At 34.6% G+C, this 20,347-nt stretch overlaps 3 protein-coding genes and 1 long non-coding RNA gene across 5 annotated transcripts in view; 2 read left to right on the top strand and 2 right to left on the bottom strand.

Annotated features, from left to right (window-relative positions):
- LOC132714506 (E3 ubiquitin-protein ligase RNF220-like) overlaps positions 1-556 on the bottom strand; it is a 32,228-nt gene extending 31,672 nt beyond the window's left edge. Inside the window, exon 1 of one of the 2 annotated variants that reach the window (XM_060697403.1) lies at positions 448-556. The gene's annotated coding sequence lies outside the window, so the exon portion shown is untranslated. The remainder of the gene's footprint in view (positions 1-447) is intronic. The other variant, XM_060697404.1, reaches the window with a different exon arrangement.
- A 1,246-nt stretch (positions 557-1,802) lies between these two features.
- Positions 1,803-5,222, top strand: LOC132714505 (mucin-2-like). Its single transcript, XM_060697401.1, has 3 exons — positions 1,803-1,965; positions 2,665-4,268; positions 4,935-5,222. Exons 2-3 carry the CDS (start codon positions 2,700-2,702, stop codon positions 5,100-5,102), a joined length of 1,737 nt encoding a protein of 578 aa, XP_060553384.1. The 5' UTR covers positions 1,803-1,965; positions 2,665-2,699; the 3' UTR covers positions 5,103-5,222.
- Positions 5,223-7,615: 2,393 nt separating this feature from the next.
- Positions 7,616-10,525, bottom strand: LOC132714504 (uncharacterized). Its single transcript, XM_060697399.1, has 2 exons — positions 10,171-10,525; positions 7,616-9,857 (listed from the first exon to the last, which is right to left on the bottom strand). Exon 2 carries the CDS (start codon positions 9,849-9,851, stop codon positions 9,039-9,041), a length of 813 nt encoding a protein of 270 aa, XP_060553382.1. The 5' UTR covers positions 9,852-9,857; positions 10,171-10,525; the 3' UTR covers positions 7,616-9,038.
- A 4,669-nt stretch (positions 10,526-15,194) lies between these two features.
- On the top strand, positions 15,195-17,213 carry LOC132714503 (uncharacterized). Its single transcript, XR_009623561.1, has 2 exons — positions 15,195-16,250; positions 16,347-17,213. It is a non-coding gene; the product is annotated as an uncharacterized LOC132714503 (long non-coding RNA).
- The last annotated feature ends 3,134 nt before the right edge of the window (positions 17,214-20,347 follow it).

Raw genomic sequence — 20,347 nt, 5'->3', positions numbered from 1 at the left:
CTTCACACGATAGGGCCGCCTTCCCTTAGCTCCTCCTACTTTTAATAACTAAAAATACCCATTTTCCAAATAAGGAATGGCCAATTACTATTTCATAGAAAGGCAATAAGTAAATACAAGTTTAGTTATTACATGCGAAAAGGGAGTTTTATCTTCACATTAACCAAATAGATATTGTAAAGAACGAAAGCGAGTTGCGCGATACTCAAATTTTGACAGGAATTTCAGACGGTATACATCTCTATCCCGATGTAAACAAGTTATGGCCGCCAGAGTAGCTTCCTCAATATCACAAATTTGATCGGTCTCAATCGCACCATAGCAAGAATGTCTTGAAAAAATATTTTCGCCGGTGGATAGTTCAACATCTTATTTAATCATATCAGTTATCATTTTTATACAAATACATAAGATGATTGGCTACAAACATGGATTAAAGTGCGTTACCTTCGATGTAACTTCCAACTCCAAGCTGTCACCTGGCCTCGTTTTGAAAAGGGAATCCCCGATAGCTATAAATTGATTCTGATCTAAAAATAGAATAATACCGTTTTCTTTATAATAAGAGAGGCCCGTCAGAGTCAGCCGTAATTTGTCGATTTCTGTCAGTGTCATTTTTATGTCGCTCTATTTGCATTCCGTTTTATGAACTTTGTTTATAATAGACTTTTATGTAAAATAGAGCTTATTAATAGGCCTTGTAAATATAACCATATACACAGATCTACATTTTTAATCATATCGATCATGAAGATTCATTGACAATATTAATCTCAGTATTAGATAAATCAATCTGCATATTGACTATTCTTTACTAATGGTATACATGGTGTTGTTGTTGGGTTTTTTTGCGCCCAAACTGCGGAAGCAATATGCATCTCCCGCGTTGGGAATGGATTAGTCGACGTGGAACTAGGATTTCCCGCTATTTGAAACGAATTGGAAATGGGGGCAAAAGTTACAATCATCAACTGTCTGTGTCTTTTCCTTCTTATTTCCCCGTCCCGAAATAAATAATTTAATGTTAGCGTAAGTTGTCCTAATTTTACTCATATGCTTAAATTGTAGTTTGGCTTACACATTTAAATGTATAAAAATAAATGAACTAAATCTAGTACTGATACAAAAGGTGTAAAACATTGACATGCAATTCCGAATTAAAAATCAATATCGGTCTACCTTGCCGATCATCAGTCATCAGATGTTAAAAGATCATCACTCGGAACTCATATGAGCCGCATCATGACAAACTTTGCGACCAGCATGGATCCAGACCAGCCTGCGCATCCGCGCAGTCTGATCAGGATCCATGCTGTTCGCTTACCAACTCTATTACAAGTAGAGAAACTGAAAGCGAACAGCATGGATCCTGATCAGACTGCGCGGATGCGCAGGCTGGTCTGGATCCATGCTGGTCGCAAACCCATTATGTTGGTTTTGTCATGACGCGACTCATATAGATCTAATCAGAGATATATATTACATAGGGATAAGAAGTTCTAACACTAGAAAAATAAAATAGAATAAATAATGCTCATAGTTGCTGAAATATGACGGAAACGGCCCAAAATTTGCGATTGTACCGAAGTACACAAAATATACATTACATGACATAGATCTGGTACAAAGAATGATGTCTCAGCATAGATCTATATTAATGAAAGACAATATAGTTTAATGTAATAGTTCTTACTACAATTCCGTTTTATGCATTCGTTTTTTCATAAAAATGTATTTGACCCCAAGCCGCGCCTCTGTGAATGTGCACGAGAGTTTGAGTGAACACAAATTGTCATAGACATCATTGTATTTTTTTCATCGGATTTAGACATTATTTGAACCATAAAACAGAATGTATAAACATTAATTAACGTATAGTAAATCGTATGTTTCGTAGATCACTAAAAGAACCTCGAAAAACAAATTGATTTCTGGAATAAATTTAACCTTTCCGCTATGCCGTTGGTAAGTGAACTTATTGTTTGATTAATGATTTATGATCGATGATATGCTACTTTTTACGACTTTTGTCTTTAACACTGTTTAAACCAAAAGAGGTTTAAATAAGAAAAACTATCAATTCGTGCCTCGGAACTGCGCAGTTCACCTTCTTTTTTCTTCTTCTCTTTTTCTTCTTGTTCTTATTTTGGTTCTTCCCATAAACTGATAAAGTACAAGCATTTCTCTGTACTGTCAAAGTTAAATTATAATGTAGCTATTTAAAGCATCATCATAATAAGATCAATGGTCTAAAGTTTCTTCTTTCCATACGAGTAGCTTAATAAGTTAATATTGGCCAGCATTTTAGATGTGCATGATAATGATCTATTGTATACTTTTTGGTTTCTTCATTTTTGGTTAAAAAAAAACCCGAAATTTTGGCAGAATTATATGTCTTTAAGAGTAAACATGCCAAACAAGTTTTGAGTTATTTTCCTTTGTAAGTAAATGTGCGAAACATAAAGATATTCTACGTCAGGAAATATTTTGTACATATTATAATGTTTTATTTAAACTAGAATCAGAGATATACTCATTGCTGGGTAATTAGCAGCTCATCTTTTGTTTTATTAATTTTGATCACTTGATAATTAATTATATAGGACCACAGTGATTATTCATTATTATTATGTTCTTTAGTCTGTTTTAATGCCATTTTTTCAGATGACCAAATGATGTAAAAACAAGGGTATCTGAATATGGCAACCAACCCAGTGGGGGCGTTCACCTCTGAAAGACCAAAGTTTGTTACAAAACCGTTACCACCACCTGCCACTACTATAAACCATTCAAATGGGAACAACGATGGACCAAGTTGGGGCCTTATAATTCCTATTATAATGATCGGCATATTTCTGACCAGCGTTGCTGTGTGTCTTTGGTGGCATAAATGGAGAGATAAAAGAACCTTACACATTAGCAGGGACCATAACTCTGGATCATCATTTCACCGTAGCTACCGCTGCAGTCGGTCCAACAGGAGCGGATTTGACGCGGTCCGAGATTCCACGAGATCTACTACACCTTTAAGAGGCAGTGCCAATGAGAAAATAGCAAAAAGCCACAATAATGTTGTGAAAGTTAAAAATGTTAATGTTATACCCATACAACAAAAGCCCGGAAAATATGCGTATACATGGGACAAAAACCAGTGGAAGACATACCAAACCCCTACTACTGCTTTGTCTAGTAGTGGTCGTTTAGGAACTAAGCCTTTATCTCCAATTAATGAGATAGAATCACCATCGTCAATGAAGTTGTCGGAATTGTCAAGAAACTATGATATTAGCGCTCAAGCCTCATTTTCACCATATCACTTGGCCTGGTACTCGTCCTCTAACCCGCCACCTCCTTATGAAAGGTCAGGGTCACACAGCCAGTCAGGTCAGTCGAAACGTTACCCGCCAATCACGCGCCGGTCTGTAGTAGAGCAAACAGCTTCACAAAACAATGCATACGAACCGGAAGTAAGCTCACCATTCTATCCTAATAACAACACGCCTACAACGGAATGTGAAACTGGTAGTGAAACCTCGCAAACATTTCGCGATGACCACCATCAAGGTTATCAATACACTAGTTACCCATCCAGTCCAAAATCTTCCATACCATCAATTTCTAACACTCGTCTAACAGTCAGTACAGAAACAGATATAAATCAGACCTCAACATCGTACCCAGAGTCTTCATTCCAGACGTGCACCACGTCATATGAGCAGAGTTACAGCGGGTGTCAGACATCCACAAATCCATCGGGGCTGAACAACCTTACAGAGCAAACGAGTACAAATTTAAGTAGTCTACCAAGTAGCATTGCACAGTTTAGTAAACAAAACTTGCTAATGGACGACAACAACAATAGTATGGTAGCGCCTAATGTACACCTTACATTTCCAATGGCGAAAATATTAAATTATACATTAGCTAGCAGCGTAACTTCTTCTGATACCCACGCGTCAGAAAATACGTCACTTTTACCAAATATTGGAAGTAACAATACGTCCAGTTATCCAGGAGTGACGGGGTCTAGATCCTACCCACACAGCACCGCACCAACTAGTCCGGAAGATCTGTCGAAACTTGTTGATGAAATGTCAAGTATCCGACCTGTTGAAGAGTCGTCGATACGACCAAATTCGTCTGTAGAGCCGTCGTCCCGTATCGTGAGTATTTCCGGGAACAGCGTGTTGACGGACCTTCAAAGTAGTTGGAGCGTTCTCGGGGAAATGGAAAGATCGTCTGCGGCATCTACTAACACCGAAAGTCAGGTTAGTAATGACACTATAATATATAACTTGAATAAAGAATTATTGTAATGGTAACAGTTGGCATGAAAATGCTTTAGTAATACATGTATAACAGTTGTTCATTTTGAAAGATATCTGTACAGTACTATCTTGGTTAAATGTCAGTAAAAAGTACTGTATACCAGAAACATTCGCAGATACAATATTTCGCGTTTTTCCTTAGGTTGTGCGTTTTCGCGGAGACAAATCTTCGCACAGTCATAACAACCTCAAATTCCGTGATCGTAAGGAACATATAATTACTATAGTATTACAATTACGTCAATGTGTCAGTTATCAATTCACCTCATTGCGCCCGTAACAGTAAGACAAGACTGTGGCATACGATATTCAGTGCGCAGTAGTTAACGTTTTCATTCACGACTAATAATATAATTAATTGCTTATAATGTAAGCGATTTAGCTTTATGTTTTATATAAGATTGATCGACACCAGATTTGGGTATAGAAAGTGTGTGAGGCCTTGCTAGTTTGATTTTGGCATCAAGAGAAATTGTATTGTCTTTTACACTTTTCTCATGCTGTTTTGTTACATGTGACAATAGTTGTGTTCAAAATCACCTATTATATAGCACCAAAGAGACTTTTAAGCACGTATCATTTATATAGAATTTTGTATATTTCTAGCCATCACTTCAGAACGGATCACTTTATTGGGACAACTATCCATGGGCCCATGCTGGAGTGAAGTCCTACCCGGAACTCCCGCTTCAGATGCACGATAGTTTCGTGCAACAAGCACAGCGTTCAAGTTTCCAAAGACCAGTCCTTATGGAAACGCAATACTGGGTGTAAGTCTCGAAGAAGAAAAGACGATGGGATATTTATTTTCATATGTCATTATAAACAGTTTAACTAAACAAGTGTGTTTGAATTTACAATAATTTGTGCTTGTATTTTGAGAGACCATCAAACATTTCACAGACTTTTGGTTATTTATTTTTTTTTGAGCAAAATTATTATCTACTTTGTACTATTTATGTACAAATTTCCCTTTCGAAATGTTTTTGGTGTAAAAATTTGGACATTCTATTACAAAGATATTTATTGTACTGAACAATGGTTTATTGGAATGAATATTAAGAGTGTGTTTATAAAATGAGTAATGTTTAAATAAAATGTTATATTCCATAAAAAAAACACCCCAGTACCTTTGTTTTTCTATGATAATGCATGAATGAACCTTTTTTTTTCCCCCCTGAAACAAAAATTTGATAACCTCTGCCAACTACCTAGAGGTGAGCCAGGCTGTACACAAAGTTTTCCTCAGGCCCCAGGCTTAAAGCTGTTGAAATCCCTTGAAATATGTAAAGACTGTTTCTAAATATACAGCTTGACAGGTTCATTGCAAAGGGGTATGTCTAAAATATAAGAATACACCTTGTAGAGTTGTTGTTATTTTCATTTAGAGACACAATTTATCTGTATATAAATATTTGTCTTTGTGGGTTTTTATACCCCCACCACAAAATGTGGGGGGGGGGGCTATAATGGATTCGCTTTGTCGCGTCCGTCCGTCCGTCGGTCCGCCCGTCTCCATTTTCGTGTCCGCTCTATAAATCCTATACCAATTAAAGGGTTTTCTTCAAACTTGGCTCAAATGTTCACCTCAACAAGGGGATGTGCAGAACCCATGTTGCCCATGTGTCAGCTCAAGGTCAAGGTCACAATTGAAGGTCAAATATCAAACAATCAAATATTAGACAGTATTTCGTGTCCGCTCTGTAAGTCCTACACTAATTGAAAGATTTTCTTCAAACTTGGCTCAAATGTTCACCTCAACAAGGGGATGTGCAGAACCCATGTTGCTAATGTGTCCACTTAAGGTCAAGGTCACAATTGAAGGTCAAATTTCAAACAATCAAATATTAGACAGTATGTCGTGTCCGCTCTGTAAGTCCTACACTAATTGAAAGATTTTCTTCAAACTTGGCTCAAATATTCACCTCAAAAAGGGGATGTGCAGAACCCATGTCACCCTTTTGCAGGCTTAAGGTCAAGGTCATACTTGAAGGTCAAAAATTGACTTATAAAATATTCCTAAATTTTAACATGTTTTGAATATTTTCTGAAACTGGAAAAGGTATTTGCTTGAAACTTAAAATATATATGAAGTGTCACAATGAAGATATGCAGGTCAAGTTTCATAGCTCTGTATTGCATTTTAACAAAGTTATGCCCCTTTTTAAGTCTTCAAATTTACATACAATCAAATATTAGACAATATGTCGTGTCCGCTCTATAAATTTTATACTAATGAAAGAATTTTCTTCAAACTTTACTGAAATGTTCACCCCAACTGTGTAATGTGCAGAACCCATCTTACCCTCGTGCCAGCTTAAAGTCAAGGCCACACTTGAAGGTCAAAAATTGACTTTGAAAATGTTTAGTTCATTGGAAAAATAAAAGGTTATTTGTAACTTATTCGAACATCATTTGACAATATATATTTATACTATTACCTGTACAATTTTTCTTTTTTTTCACCAGAGATAATTTCTTTTTATGTATATGTACTTGTGCCACTAAAGTAATTCCCTTCACCACCAAGGACATTGGTGGGGGGTATGAATCGCATTCAGCGATAGTTTTAGTTTTTAGCTCGACTTTTCTATGAAAAGGGGAGCTATCCTACTCGCCCCGGCGTCGGCGTCGGCGTTGGCGTCGGCGTTGGCGTCACACCTTGGTTAAGTTTTTCGTACCACCCCACTTTATTTCAGAAGTATTACAAGTATGGCTTTGAAACTTACCATACTTGTTCACCATCATAACCTCCATCTACAGACAAGAGTACATAACTCTGTCAAGGTTTTTGACAGAATTATGGCCCTTTTTTGACTTAGAAAGTGTATTGAGCTTGGTTAAGTTTTTTGTACCACCTCACTTTATTTCAAAACCATTGGAGGTATTGCTTTTGAAACTGACCATACTTGTTTACCATCACGACCTTCATCAACAGACAAGAGGACATAACTCTGTCAAGGTTTTTGACAGAATTATGCCCCTTTTTGACTTAGAAAATACATTGAATATGGGTAAAATCCACTTATTGCCTTAACCCTTTGAGATATTGCTTTGAAACTTTTAATGCTATTTCACATCATTACCCCCATCTGTACGCAAGAGAAGGTAACTCTGTCAAGGATTTGTTTTAAAAATTAAGGCCTTTTATCGACTTAGAATCTTGGTTAAGTTTTTAGTACCAGTCCACTTTTTGACTGAACTGTTTGAGATATTAATTTGAAAGTTGGAATACTTGTTTACAATCATGATTCCCAAACATGTCCAGGAGAAGGTAATTCTGTCAAAGATTTTATTTGAATTATGGCCCTTAACTGTCAATGTTTTGTATTATAGGCAAGCACTAAAAAACTTAAAAAATCTAAAAAAATTCATTCCTATCCACTTGTTCACTTTACCATAAATTATGTCATATAAACATTGCTGTAATATTCAAGGGTATCAAACAACTAGTTCACTTTAAAAATACAGAGATTCTTGTATTGCCTTTTACTGCAAAAACTTTTTTTATTGGCAAGCAATAAAAAAGTCGAGCGCGCTGTCTTACGGACAGCTCTTGTTTAAATATATACACTGGTTACTTAGGTGGTTTAAATGTAATGTTGCTTTGTGAGACCTTTAATAAGGGTGACCTCGTGCAAGTTTGACTGTATCTTCTTTCGTAATCAAGGTCGAGACAAGCTAAACGTGAACTTTGGTGTCATGGTCATAACTTCAAATCACTTGCCCCTTACAGCTGTGGATTCGATGCCCGCCAGGGATTTTGAATTCTTTCATATGCAAAAGCTATCCTGCTAGCTTACGGAACGTCGGTTGTTCTACTTTGGGACCTGCTTATATGAAATAATGCATATTGGGGCACTTGTGGGCTTCCCCTTCTAGTACAGCTGCCATATGACCCTTACTGTGTTGGTGCGCTCTTAATCCCAATAAAAATGAAACAAAAATCAAAAATCATGTTTAATCAATATTAAACAAACTGTAAACGCTGTGACATTATAATGGTTTAAAATTGATCAACAAAAATCACATTTGCGAATTGAGACTTTTAATTCTTCAATTGTAACTTCAAGATCTTACGTTTTAATTTTTATAAATGGAATATAAGTTTTTATGTGGATATAATTCTAGGACAAACCACACGAACACATTTTATTACAAGTTGCACAAAGACACGCTAATTTTCAGGAATAATATTTTAATAAAATTACTATACATTTGTACATTTATACAATAATTGTATATTGGCCTCCTGATATGTCAGGTTTACTCGTGATCGATATTGGCCTCGTGGTATGTCAGAAATACTGGTCTCATGATCGGTCAGATATATTGGCTAAGTGATAATTATATCAGATGTGCTGCCCTCGTGATCGGTCAAATATACTGGCCATGTCATTGCATGACCACGTTCTTTTGAAACATATTCATAAGTGTCCAGTTAGATCATTATGACCCATTGATCGGTCAGATACATTGGCTTCATAATTGGTCAGATATTCTGTCAAATATATTGGTCTCGTGTCAAGTCAAATACATTGGCCTCATGCACGCCGGGTTGATCAAAAACACAGAATGCTACGTGTTCTGTCTTATTTTGACCGAACGCAGGGTAATGAAAACAAAGTCTTACACAACGATTGAACCAAATGGAATAATTAATCCAACACAAATGATTATAGATATTGTCTTCAAGGACCTTGGAATGTTTCACAAGTCTACTTCATCAGATAGAACAGGCGCAGGACTTAAACGTCTTGTCGCGAAGAAATAGCTAGATCGTCTTCGGCTTAGTTCTGTCTCGGTAGGACCGTGTGTACTCGCTGATTCAGTGCTACTTCCGGCGTTATCCTCAGTGTCTGAATCTTCCGAAACGCTGCGCGTACTTCCGGTAACTGAGAGCTGTGTTGTTTTGGCAGAGTCTATTTCACTTTCAGTTGCAGAATTTCCGGAGTAACTACTGTCGTCTGATGAATTTGAATTTTGACTTGTCAGACCTGCTTTCATTGTGTTTGGCAGACTGGCCGAGTGTCTCAGGCCTTGATATCCTGAATAATCTCGGGAGCTAGCACTCGACAAACTTGATCGTCTGCAACTGTTCGGTCTGTATGTAGAAAGCTGATCTAAATAACGTATATTTAAATCTCGGCTCGTGCTTTTATAACGATGGTATATTTCCCTTGGCAACGAATAACTGATATTGTATCCGCCGGATACATTCTGCAAATGGTGTGCCTTTTTCATCTTTACCATCACATGAAAGAGTTGCGTTGACCTTACTATGTCCTCTTTTATTCTACTCGCCTCCCTGTCCATTTTTGATATATCTGATTTCATAGATTGTAGTAAGTCTATTAGATGCTCTTGGTTTTTTACCAGCTCGCGAGCTGACTTTGCACGAATTTTCGGCTGTATCATTTCGTCAGAATCATTTTCTCGTCTGCTGGTAGAAGATTGATTTCTGCTGCAATATAAGTCGTCAACTGGATGAACGCCATTGGTCTCAAAAACTTCGTCCTCCATATCAAGCTGTATTATAAATAATCAAGGTCTTCATTTAAAAAAAACAACACATTTTATGTATGAATAGTGAAATAAAAAGATAAGTGCAACATTCAATAGAAAAAAAGTAAAACATTTCATTGCTTACCACAGGACATATAAAATATACTGTGACATTGTTAAAGATAATGTTTTAATAACATTTAGAAAAATATTTTTTAAAAATGATGAAATAGAATGTTATATCTAAGCTAAGGACAGAAATTTGCTCATAAGAACGCTTCGCAAATTAATGTGCATTGTCAATAAATTATATTCAACATTCAACATAATAATTTACCAATTTTCCAATCCCTGCGATTATTATGCAAACTTTTAACTAAATAAAGTAGATAGATCTATATATTTTTAGTTAAAATCCTATTTCTTTATTTCACCGTTGTAATAGAAATGTCACAATATAAAGTGTAAAAGTTGAGTTAAACGTAACATTACGAAGTGCTTAATCGGGATAATCCTAATTCGGATTATACTTTAAAGACCTAAATGGATATGTGCTGGTGTGTATTAGATGTCAAAATGAACATTTGAATATATATTGCAATGAGTTTTTAGGGGGAGCGGTGACCTGGTGGTTATGGTGTCTACCTCTCAACACAGGAATCATGGGTTCGAACCCTAATTGGGTCACGACAATGTTTTTTACATATGACACCAGTACTGATTGGTTCCACGAAGCGGACTCGAAAGTGACTAATATAAATTGCGAGAACTTGTTCCGCTATCGATCTTAAATGAATACATGTATGTAAAATGAGTTTTAGCAACGACCAAAAGAAAGGTGATTTCATAAAACGAAGCAAATTGATGTAAAATTCCCTTTTAGTATTGTTTAGTTTAATTTTAGTTTAGTTTAGTATTGTTTATACGAAAATGTATAAAAGGTGCTTATAAAGATAACATTTCAAGTACCTAGCAATCTCTACAGAGCGGTCCTACGTAGAGCGACCCTTTATAGAACGGCCATAAGTATAGCAACCCTCTATAGAGCGGTCGGTCCTCTATAGTGCAGTAACATCTTTCCAAAATAATTCAACATCTATATAGAAAACACACTGGTTAGTCTCCAGACAGGTTCTGCATGGGTTATATATGATGTGAAAAACATAAAGGAGTAAGTGGGTGTTATTATTTTGGCGTTTAGCGTTGAATGACTGCTGGCTGTAGAAATGGCTGAACTGTGCACATCAATTACTGTGAATGACCATACTTTATTTTTGGGAGTATAATTCTTAAAGTTAGCAATTATTCTATATTAAACATGTATATAGCACACGACAATAGTGTAAATAACATGAAATAAGGGACATTTTTGATAAAGCTGTTGTGGACAACACTTTAATAAATGTATTACTTTTAGTCAACATGAAAATCTTTTTTTTATCAAATAAATCGTGCAGAAATTATGACGTTTGTGTCGATTTTCTTAAGACAGAAAATCTGTTCACTTTCGACAAAGCCACTTTGTTAACATACCTCAATCGCCCAATAAGAAACACATTTCAGTAAATTGGCTAACTCCTTCGAGGGTGTTTCTCGATCAATTCCGAATCAATCAACGGAGAAAATCTGCTACAAATCTCGCCATGTCACATCCGCCATTTCATAGGAACACACGAGATTTACGTTCATAGAACCGGATGAAGAAAAAATAACACAAAAAACACATAAATTTTAGAATGTCGGGGAATATTAATGAGCATTTTCTTGCAGTTGCTTACAGTACACCAGTAGTATATCAGTACTTTTATATTATATATTATTATATCATATTGTGTTAAATTATTGCTATTTTATGAAACTATAAAAAATCACGTATAAAATTCAAATTTTGGACAACTTTATTTTACTGATCTTGGTTTTGTATTATATAATAAAATACACATCTCGAATAAAATGCGATATAAAGATTAATTAATCGCTTCCCTTGTCCCCACTAAGGCCAACCATATGTAGATGTATAATAAAATCTATTAAAGTGTGCTGAGCCAGAGTCTTTAATCTATGTATGGATAATAATCGATTCCAATGCATCGTGTAGAAGGCCAGATCATATTTACATTACATTCATATACGATAGCAATATATACGGATACATAAGAGATACACGACATTATTAAAAATTCATTTTCAATATATAGAAAACGCTCATTTGAAAATCAACAAACATAGCGATTTAACCCACGGAAATAATCATAGGCGTTGACAGCGCTTAATCATACTGGTTTTGGAAAATGCGTTCGCTTTCATAACTCACGTACCATATTATATAGATATAGGTAGCAATACCGATTGCCATTAAAAGAACTCTCGTTATATATATAGAAAATGTGATTCAACTCAGGAAACATATAGAAATGTAGATAGATAATTCAATCTCGTCAAATTGAGTAAGATAAGTTTCTAGAATAACAATAATATATATATATGTCGATAAATATATACCCATATAGACAGACATTTGTGCGAGGCTTTTGGGAGAACAGCGCCATCAAGTGGGCGGCTAGAGAAACAAACGCAGACGATTAAAAGTGGGAAAAAAAGAAAAACAACGATTAACCTGATGAGGTTAGATTCATGCACCAAAATTGAAAGAAAGACTTAAATACCTAATCACCCCGCCGACACGCATACGAGAAAGAAAGAAATTCAGTGTACAATTCTCAACAGTATAAATAGCCTTCCCCGAGCTTGAACTTGGACCGGTCCATTCATGAAGCTTCTATTATACATTCGGTGTATGTCCCACAAACGTTGTTCAGATGTGAACGATATATACCTAATTAATTAATCGTGTAGTAACTCGTGTATCGCTGTAGGTCGATTCTCATTACGATAAAACATTTTGAATAGAGAGTAGGTTATAATAGAATGCTGTCTTGGAATTACAAGCTACTACTAAATTGAAGTAATGTTCTGAATTAGGTGAAAAATAACCATTATAATTACATTAGCTATATAGAGAAAATGATTGTAGGTACAACTAGCACTCTTCGATGATTTCCGTGCAAATTAAAACTTCATTAACAAAATCACAAAGCCTATAACGTTATTTATAGGCAAGGCACGAGACATACACGCGTAATAGTGTACATGCTTTCAAGGGGCCTTAGTTTAAGATATTTTTTCTTTGTATTTTATCGACATGTTTTTCGGTAAAGTAATAAATATACCAACTAGAATAAACAGAAAATAATAGTATAGAATGAGTATTATATATAGATAATTGAAAATACAAAAGGGACGCATGAACCAGTTTTTTTCTACATTCGTTTTTTCGTACTTTTGAGGTGTGTTGGGTTTCCCTGTTTTAATTCTTATATACAATTCGTATTTGGTTTATGATATTCTAGTAGTGCTTTTTTATAAAAACGGGCTTGCAGCTTTTAAGCAATGCCTGTCCGGTATATGGAAGTCAAATACAATGAAGTATATCAATCAAAAATGGGATTACAAACTTTGTAAGATGAGAATTACATTATAAAGATATAAGAACAGAACGATCAAGAAGCCGAGTAATCGGAAGCCTAGCACGTTGTGTTGAGTGAGACCGAGGTGGTTTAAAGTCAAAAATGCAACTAACCACTCATATGTCGACAAACACTCCTACATTCGCTCCTTGAATGGGTGAGAGTTAACGAAAAGTTCATTCAAGTTTGGTAGTGAATATGCACGATGCTTTTTTACTTAACATAAGAAAGCTGGAACCACTGTATGAGACAAAACACATGCTCCTGAGAGTAGTGGAAATGGTGGTGTTGGGGGGGGGGGTGCAAACGAGTACAACCGATCAATCCTCTTGATGCTAACTAGCGAGCGACTTTACGGTCGCCACTTCTCCAAATGGTTGTTAGATCAGATATGATAAAAGAAAATGTTCGCGACTATAAAAGATTTTATCCGCGCTTACAGCTCATGAGCAATATTTTGGATCATGTAGTAGCATGACCTTGTACAGACTGTCCATAATATTGATAGATACACAACAATTAAGTTGTAAGAACTTGTTCTTTTACACTATAAAAATATAATACTTTTGTGAGTTTGCTTAAAGACTTTTCAAGCAGTAACTCCGGCGCCGAGGTCTTGCATCAGATGTTATGTTGCTTATATGCTTGGTTCATGAAACACTGTCGGGTACGTGAAACGGGGCAGATTTTCCGTGATACGGTGCTTCCATCCAAGATGGAGGAAGGTAAACAACAAGAAGGTACGTGTCATTTATTTTCTATGTATTTAGACAAATACGTTTTATGTTGTAAAAGAACAATATTTACATGTAACGTACAAATAAATTCACTATAAGATCGATAAGTTCACAATGTATGCTACATATGATAATTTTATATATGATTTTTTTACAAAAACACTTTTGTAAATAAATGTACATGAAATTTGAACCGAGAGAAGTGGTAATTTTTTAGTCAATCTCCGTACAAGAGATACGTATATTGAAGTGAATACTCTTTATATGTTAAATGTACAGTGAAATTATAGAATCATCCTGTGCGCTGTTCAAGCAGCTTTGTTTTTCGCTGTCATTATGAATGTGCAAAATTTGTCTACTTTCTGTTTCGTCTCGTAACTGTTGTCCTTATCGATAGATTGACGAGAAAAGGCCGAGTAGTTGCGATTTGTAGGTTAGACCAAAATACCGTATCCGTTCTATTGTGTCCGAAGACTGGCGGAAAGGGCGAAAAGTTGCGACCCCAACATGTTTATATTAACAAAGGAACACTTAGTTAATCTGTTGTTGTTTCAATATAATGAACGAAGTACGGCGAAAAAAAAGCCGGACAATTTTCCCGCTTAACACATTACAGGTCACGTGGATCATTTGAGCACAGAAAAAACCAGTTTAAGAGGGAACGTCGCAGGGCGAAGATGGACGTTCTCTATGTGTGTTTAATATTTTACAACTTTATTTTTTTCATTTGATTTTTTCAGATATGTACAGTACTGGAAGAAGAAGAAGAAGAAGAAGAAGAAAAGAAGAAGAAAAAGAAAATAAGAAGAAAAAGAAGAAGAACCTGTTTAGGAGGGAGAGTTGCACGGCGAAGATGGAAGAAATGGCGTGCAGGTGTGTTGATATTTTACAACTTTATTGTTCATTAGCCTATGTATTGAATGCCTTTATTATATGCCTGTTTATTTTTCATTTTTGATGATTTGTATACATAATTGCTCCTGATAATTGAGACACCTGGCCGTTTTATTACCCCCCCCCCCCCCCCCCCCCCCCCCCCCCCCCCCCCCCCCCCCCCCCCCATGACTTGCTAGTTATCGTACTGTTGATGAAAATATGGTTGATGTTGAATTTGACGATCTCGATTGACCAGCGCGCGCGACGCGCGATATAACATACGGGCGTTTTTTGTTTATTTTTTTATTGTTTATTGACAAACTCTCCCGCCGCATTCTGATTATTAATACATTTATTCTGTGCATGTCAAACAGGTTAATTTATAAATATGTAAAAGGATGTATATTTAAAAAAATGTGTATAAAAAATTGGTATGAAAATTGGTATAAAAAATGGATATAAAAATGTTTCTGGTCGGCTCGTGATATCTATGTTGCACTATGGGTATTAAATGCATAATGGGTATTAAATGCAAAAAAAGGAGTGGAAAAAATCGCAAACAATATATAGTTTAACTGTAAACATGTCAAAGATGTAAAACAATGAGTTTTAAAAAATGTGTATAAGACTGTGTATGAAAATGTGTTTTAAAAATGGTATAAAGATTAGTTTAAAAATTGGTATAAAAATTGTATATAAAAATTGGTATAAAAATTGTTTCTAGTCGACGGTTTCTAGTACGAGTGGAAAAAAGTGGTAATTCTATAGAAGAAATTCTATTAAACATAATTGTCAAAGGTTTTTTATAGATATGCAAAAAAATGTGTATGAATAATTTGTATGAAATGGGTATCATAAAAGGGTATTAAAATGTTTCTGGTCTCCCAGCCTCAGGAAAAACAGGAGAAATCCTGTTTAACATGTCAAAGAATGTTTTTTTAATATGTAAAATAAAGAGTTTCAAAAAATATGTGTGTAAAAATGTGTATAGAAATGGGTATCATAAAAAGGTATAAAAATCTGGTCTCTCTGCCACAGGTTGGCCGGGGGTCTGTACTCTCAACGTAAAAACGTGTAAAAAAATGGGTATCATAAAAATGTATAAAAAAATCTGGTCTCTCAGCCATAGTATAATTGGCTGCGGGTCCGTACTCTCAACTTTAAAACATTTATAAAAAGGTAAAAAAAAAAATCGTGTCTCTCAGCCACAGTATAATTGGCTGGGGGTTCACTACTCTCAACGTAAAAAATGTATAAAAAATGGATATCATAAAAAGGTATAAGAAAATCTGGTCTCTAAGCCACAGTATAATTGGCTGCGGGTCCGTACGCTCAACTTTAAAACATGTATAAAAAATGGATATCATAAAAAGGTATAAGAAAATCTGGTCTCTCAGCCACAGTATAATTGGCTGCGGGTCCGTACTCTCAACTTTAAAACATGTATAAAAAATGGATATCATAAAAAGGTATAAGAAAATCTGGTCTCTCAGCCACAGTATAATTGGCTGCGGGTCCGTACTCTCAACTTTAAAACATGTATAAAAAATGGATATCATAAAAAGGTATAAAAAAAATCTGGTCTCTCAGCCACAGTATAATTGGCTGCGGGTCCGTACTCTCAACTTTAAAACATGTATAAAAAATGGATATCATAAAAAGGTATAAAAAAATCTGGTCTCTCAGCCACAGTATAATTGGCTGCGAGTCCGTACTCTCAACTTTAAAACATGTATAAAAAATGTATAGCATAAAAAAGGTATAAAAAAATCTGGTCTCTCAGCCACAGTATAATTGGCTGCGGGTCCATACTCTCAACTTTAAAACATGTATAAAAAATGGATATCATAAAAAGGTATAAGAAAATCTGGTCTCTCAGCCACAGTATAATTGGCTGCGGGTCCGTATTCTCAACTTTAAAACATGTATAAAAAATGGATATCATAAAAAGGGGTTAAAAAAATCTGGTCTCTCAGCCACAGCATAATTGGCTGCGGGTCCGTACTCTCAACTTTAAAACATGTATTAAAAATGGATATCATAAAAAGGTATAAAAAAATCTGGTCTCTCAGCCACAGCATAATTGGCTGCGGGTCCGTACTCTCAACTTTAAAACATGTATAAAAAATGGATATCATAAAAAGGTATAAGAAAATCTGGTCTCTCAGCCACAGTATAATTGGCTGCGGGTCCGTACTCTCAACTTTAAAACATGTATAAAAAATGGATATCATAAAAAGGTATAAGAAAATCTGGTCTCTCAGCCACAGTATAATTGGCTGCGGGTCCGTACTCTCAACTTTAAAACATGTATAAAAAATGGATATCATAAAAAGGTATAAAAAAATCTGGTCTCTCAGCCACAGCATAATTGGCTGCGGGTCCGTACTCTCAACTTTAAAACATGTTTAAAAAATGGATATCATAAAAAGGTATAAAAAAATCTGGTCTCTCAGCCACAGCATAATTGGCTGCGGGTCCGTACTCTCAACTTAAAAACATGTTTAAAAAATGGATATCATAAAAAGGTATAAAAAAATCTGGTCTCTCAGCCACAGTATAATTGGCTGCGGGTCCGTACTCTCAACTTAAAAACATGTATAAAAAATGGATATAATAAAAAGGTATAAAAAAATCTGGTCTCTCAGCCACAGTATAATTGAGATCGCCATTTAGAGATATGTAGAATAATGCGTTTCAAAAAAATGTGTATTGAATTGTGTATGAAAATGTGTATAAAAATGTGTATAATAATTATTTCTGTGTTTTATATATTTTAGTGCTGAGGGATATGGAGTTTCATAGTATGGAAGTGGCCTGTGGATCATGACTGTAATTGGTAAATATCTTTTGGTAAGCAAACACACACAAATATTTTCATTTTGTGTATGAAGTGGCGATGCGGAATTTTCTAGACTTTTGCCTTCATATCCTTACTTTACATCATAAATTGTTTTGTCATTTACTTATAAATTGTATGTATTTTCTCCCTCCGATACAAATATTTCGTTTTGTCCCCACCCGGCACAAATATTTTCGTTTCGTGCCTGACTAGGCAATACGGAATTTTCGTGGATTTTTTGTTCTTTATGGATTTGTAAAAAAAAAACTTGTGTATCAAAATAATTTGTATGAATAATTTGTATAAAAAGGGTATTATAAAAGGGTATTAAATTGTATCTGGTTTCTGGTTGGCTGTTTCTCAAACAGGAGAATTTCAGCTAAACTTGTCAAATGTGTTTTTTATAGATTTGAAAAAAAAAGTGTGTATTAAAATAATTTGTAATAATAATTTATATGAACAGGGTTTAATAAAAAGAGTATTATGTATCTGGTTTCTGGTTGGCTGCTTCAAAAAGGGTAAACAGGAAAAATCCTGTTAAACATGTCAAAGGTTTTTTTATAAAAAATAAAAAAAATCGGTTTACAGAAAACTGTATAAAAAAATTTGTATGAAAGTACTTGTGTGAATAAAGAATATGTATAAAAGTTGTTTCTGGTCGGCTGTATAGAGTATGCTCCATAATATTCCCCATGAAATCAAAAGATGATATGAATTGTGTGGTAAAAAATATCGATATTAAATTATAATTTAAAAAAAGGGTATTAGTTTAAAAGTGTGCATTTTTGATGTTGGTACAACACATACTAATTTTGGGTTCTGAGCTCATCGTGCGACTTTATGCGATTTCTTTATAGTTAGAAATTTTAAACGCAAAGATGGTCAAAGGGTTAAAACATATGTTGTGATTGGTATGATATGCTATGAATGGTCTTTATAAGGTGCAAATACAGTATGTGGCAGTAATAAAAAATGGTATAAAGAATTTTATAAATATACCGGTATGTAAAAAGAATGTGTTACAAAAATGTGCTTGAAAAATGTGTTACAAAAATGTGCTTGAAAAATGTGTATCAAAAAAGGGTATAAAATTAAAAATGTTTCTGGTCAGCTCTTAAAGAGCTATATGTACGTTGTGTAAAAGTATATTCTGGGTATGAAATGTAAATTTTTTTTTTAAACTTTAATTTCAATCAATGTGACAGTAATAAAAAATGGTATAAATTGCCATGAAAAATAATAATAGATGCTATATGTAATAAAAGAAACAATAAAAAGAAAACATATCAAAAACATAAAAGCTATATTATTATAAAAATAATAATTGCCTAAAAGTAATAATAATTATAATAATAAACAAATTATTATATTAATAATAATAATAACATAAAAGTAATAATAAAAAAAAATTAAATTATAAAAGTAATAATAATTTTTTTTTTATAAAAGTAATAATAATAAAAATAATAATAATAAAAATAATAATAATAATAAATCACATACCAACAACGTCACAAGATTCGTTAACTGAATGGTGGGAGAAGTGTAGCACGTTTTAAAAATAATAATACAAAAATAAAAACAAAACGTCCATTCAGTCGCGCGTTTATAACGGTTCGACGTATACTATGACTACACTTCTTCCAATGCTGCCTAGTTTTAATAACTAGCATGTCCCAAGCCATGATAAAAGCAGAGGGGAAGAAATGAAGTTAATAGATTTTATAGTGATATCAACAAAAATTGTCTTATCACTGTTCACAATTCAGTCAGTATAATTATTTTGAAATTTTCCCTAAAATAATAAGATTGAAAGATCTGCAAGTCCATTTAATATACAGCTCGATTTCATTAGTTCTTTCATTATCTGTTTTTAATTTTTTGCTCAGTTATGCTCCTTTTTTCCACAGAAGCTATTATCGTATATATATTTACTTTAACCTTACGACATACTAGTTCAGTATCCAATTGGCATACATTTCTAATGGGCAAATAACCTTGACAGAATTGTTTTTTTAATTATCTCCCTTTTAGTTTAAGACATTTTCCTTATTTTCATAAAAAAGCATCGTGCATATTCACTACAAACTTGAAGGACTTGTTTACTATCAAGGGCATGTAGGAGTGTCTGTGGCTGAGTGGTTAAGGTTGTTTACTTTAAACCACTTGTCTCTCAACACTGTAGGTTCGATTCCTGGCAGGAAATCTGAATCTTTTCATGTCAGGTATCCACCAGTAAAGCTGGAAAGTCGCCATATGACCTAAACTGTGTCGGTGTGACGTAAAACCCGTAACAAACAAACAAGCACAATCAAGGGCATGTAATTCTGCCAAGCGCTTGCAGAATTATGCCCCCTTTTTACTTTGCATTTATCATACTACTCAGCACTGAGTAAAATAAGAGTGTGCTGTTCATTGACAGGTCTTGTAATTTTCATAATTTGTCTAATTTAGGCCATTTGTACTCTTTTTTTATTCTCCAATTGGTGGATTTACATTTTTATGTATCTAACATATGTTAACCAATTCTTC

The sequence above is a fragment of the Ruditapes philippinarum genome, unplaced genomic scaffold, assembly GCF_026571515.1.
Source record: "Ruditapes philippinarum isolate M1 unplaced genomic scaffold, ASM2657151v2 ctg3982_1_1_1_1, whole genome shotgun sequence".
Taxonomy (NCBI): domain Eukaryota; kingdom Metazoa; phylum Mollusca; class Bivalvia; order Venerida; family Veneridae; genus Ruditapes; species Ruditapes philippinarum.
Note: the sequence above shows the minus strand (reverse complement) of the source record. Positions and strands in the feature narration are given on the sequence as shown.

What these genes read in the sequence shown, in the direction of transcription:
- LOC132714505 (XM_060697401.1), top strand. Translation starts at nt 2,700, where the DNA reads ATGGCAACCAACCCAGTGGGGGCGTTCACCTCTGAAAGACCAAAGTTT. An exon ending in CTACTAACACCGAAAGTCAG is followed by an intron (nt 4,269 to 4,934) that starts GTTAGTAATGAC and finishes GTATATTTCTAG; the next exon opens with CCATCACTTCAGAACGGATC.
- LOC132714504 (XM_060697399.1), bottom strand. Translation starts at nt 9,851, where the DNA reads ATGGAGGACGAAGTTTTTGAGACCAATGGCGTTCATCCAGTTGACGAC.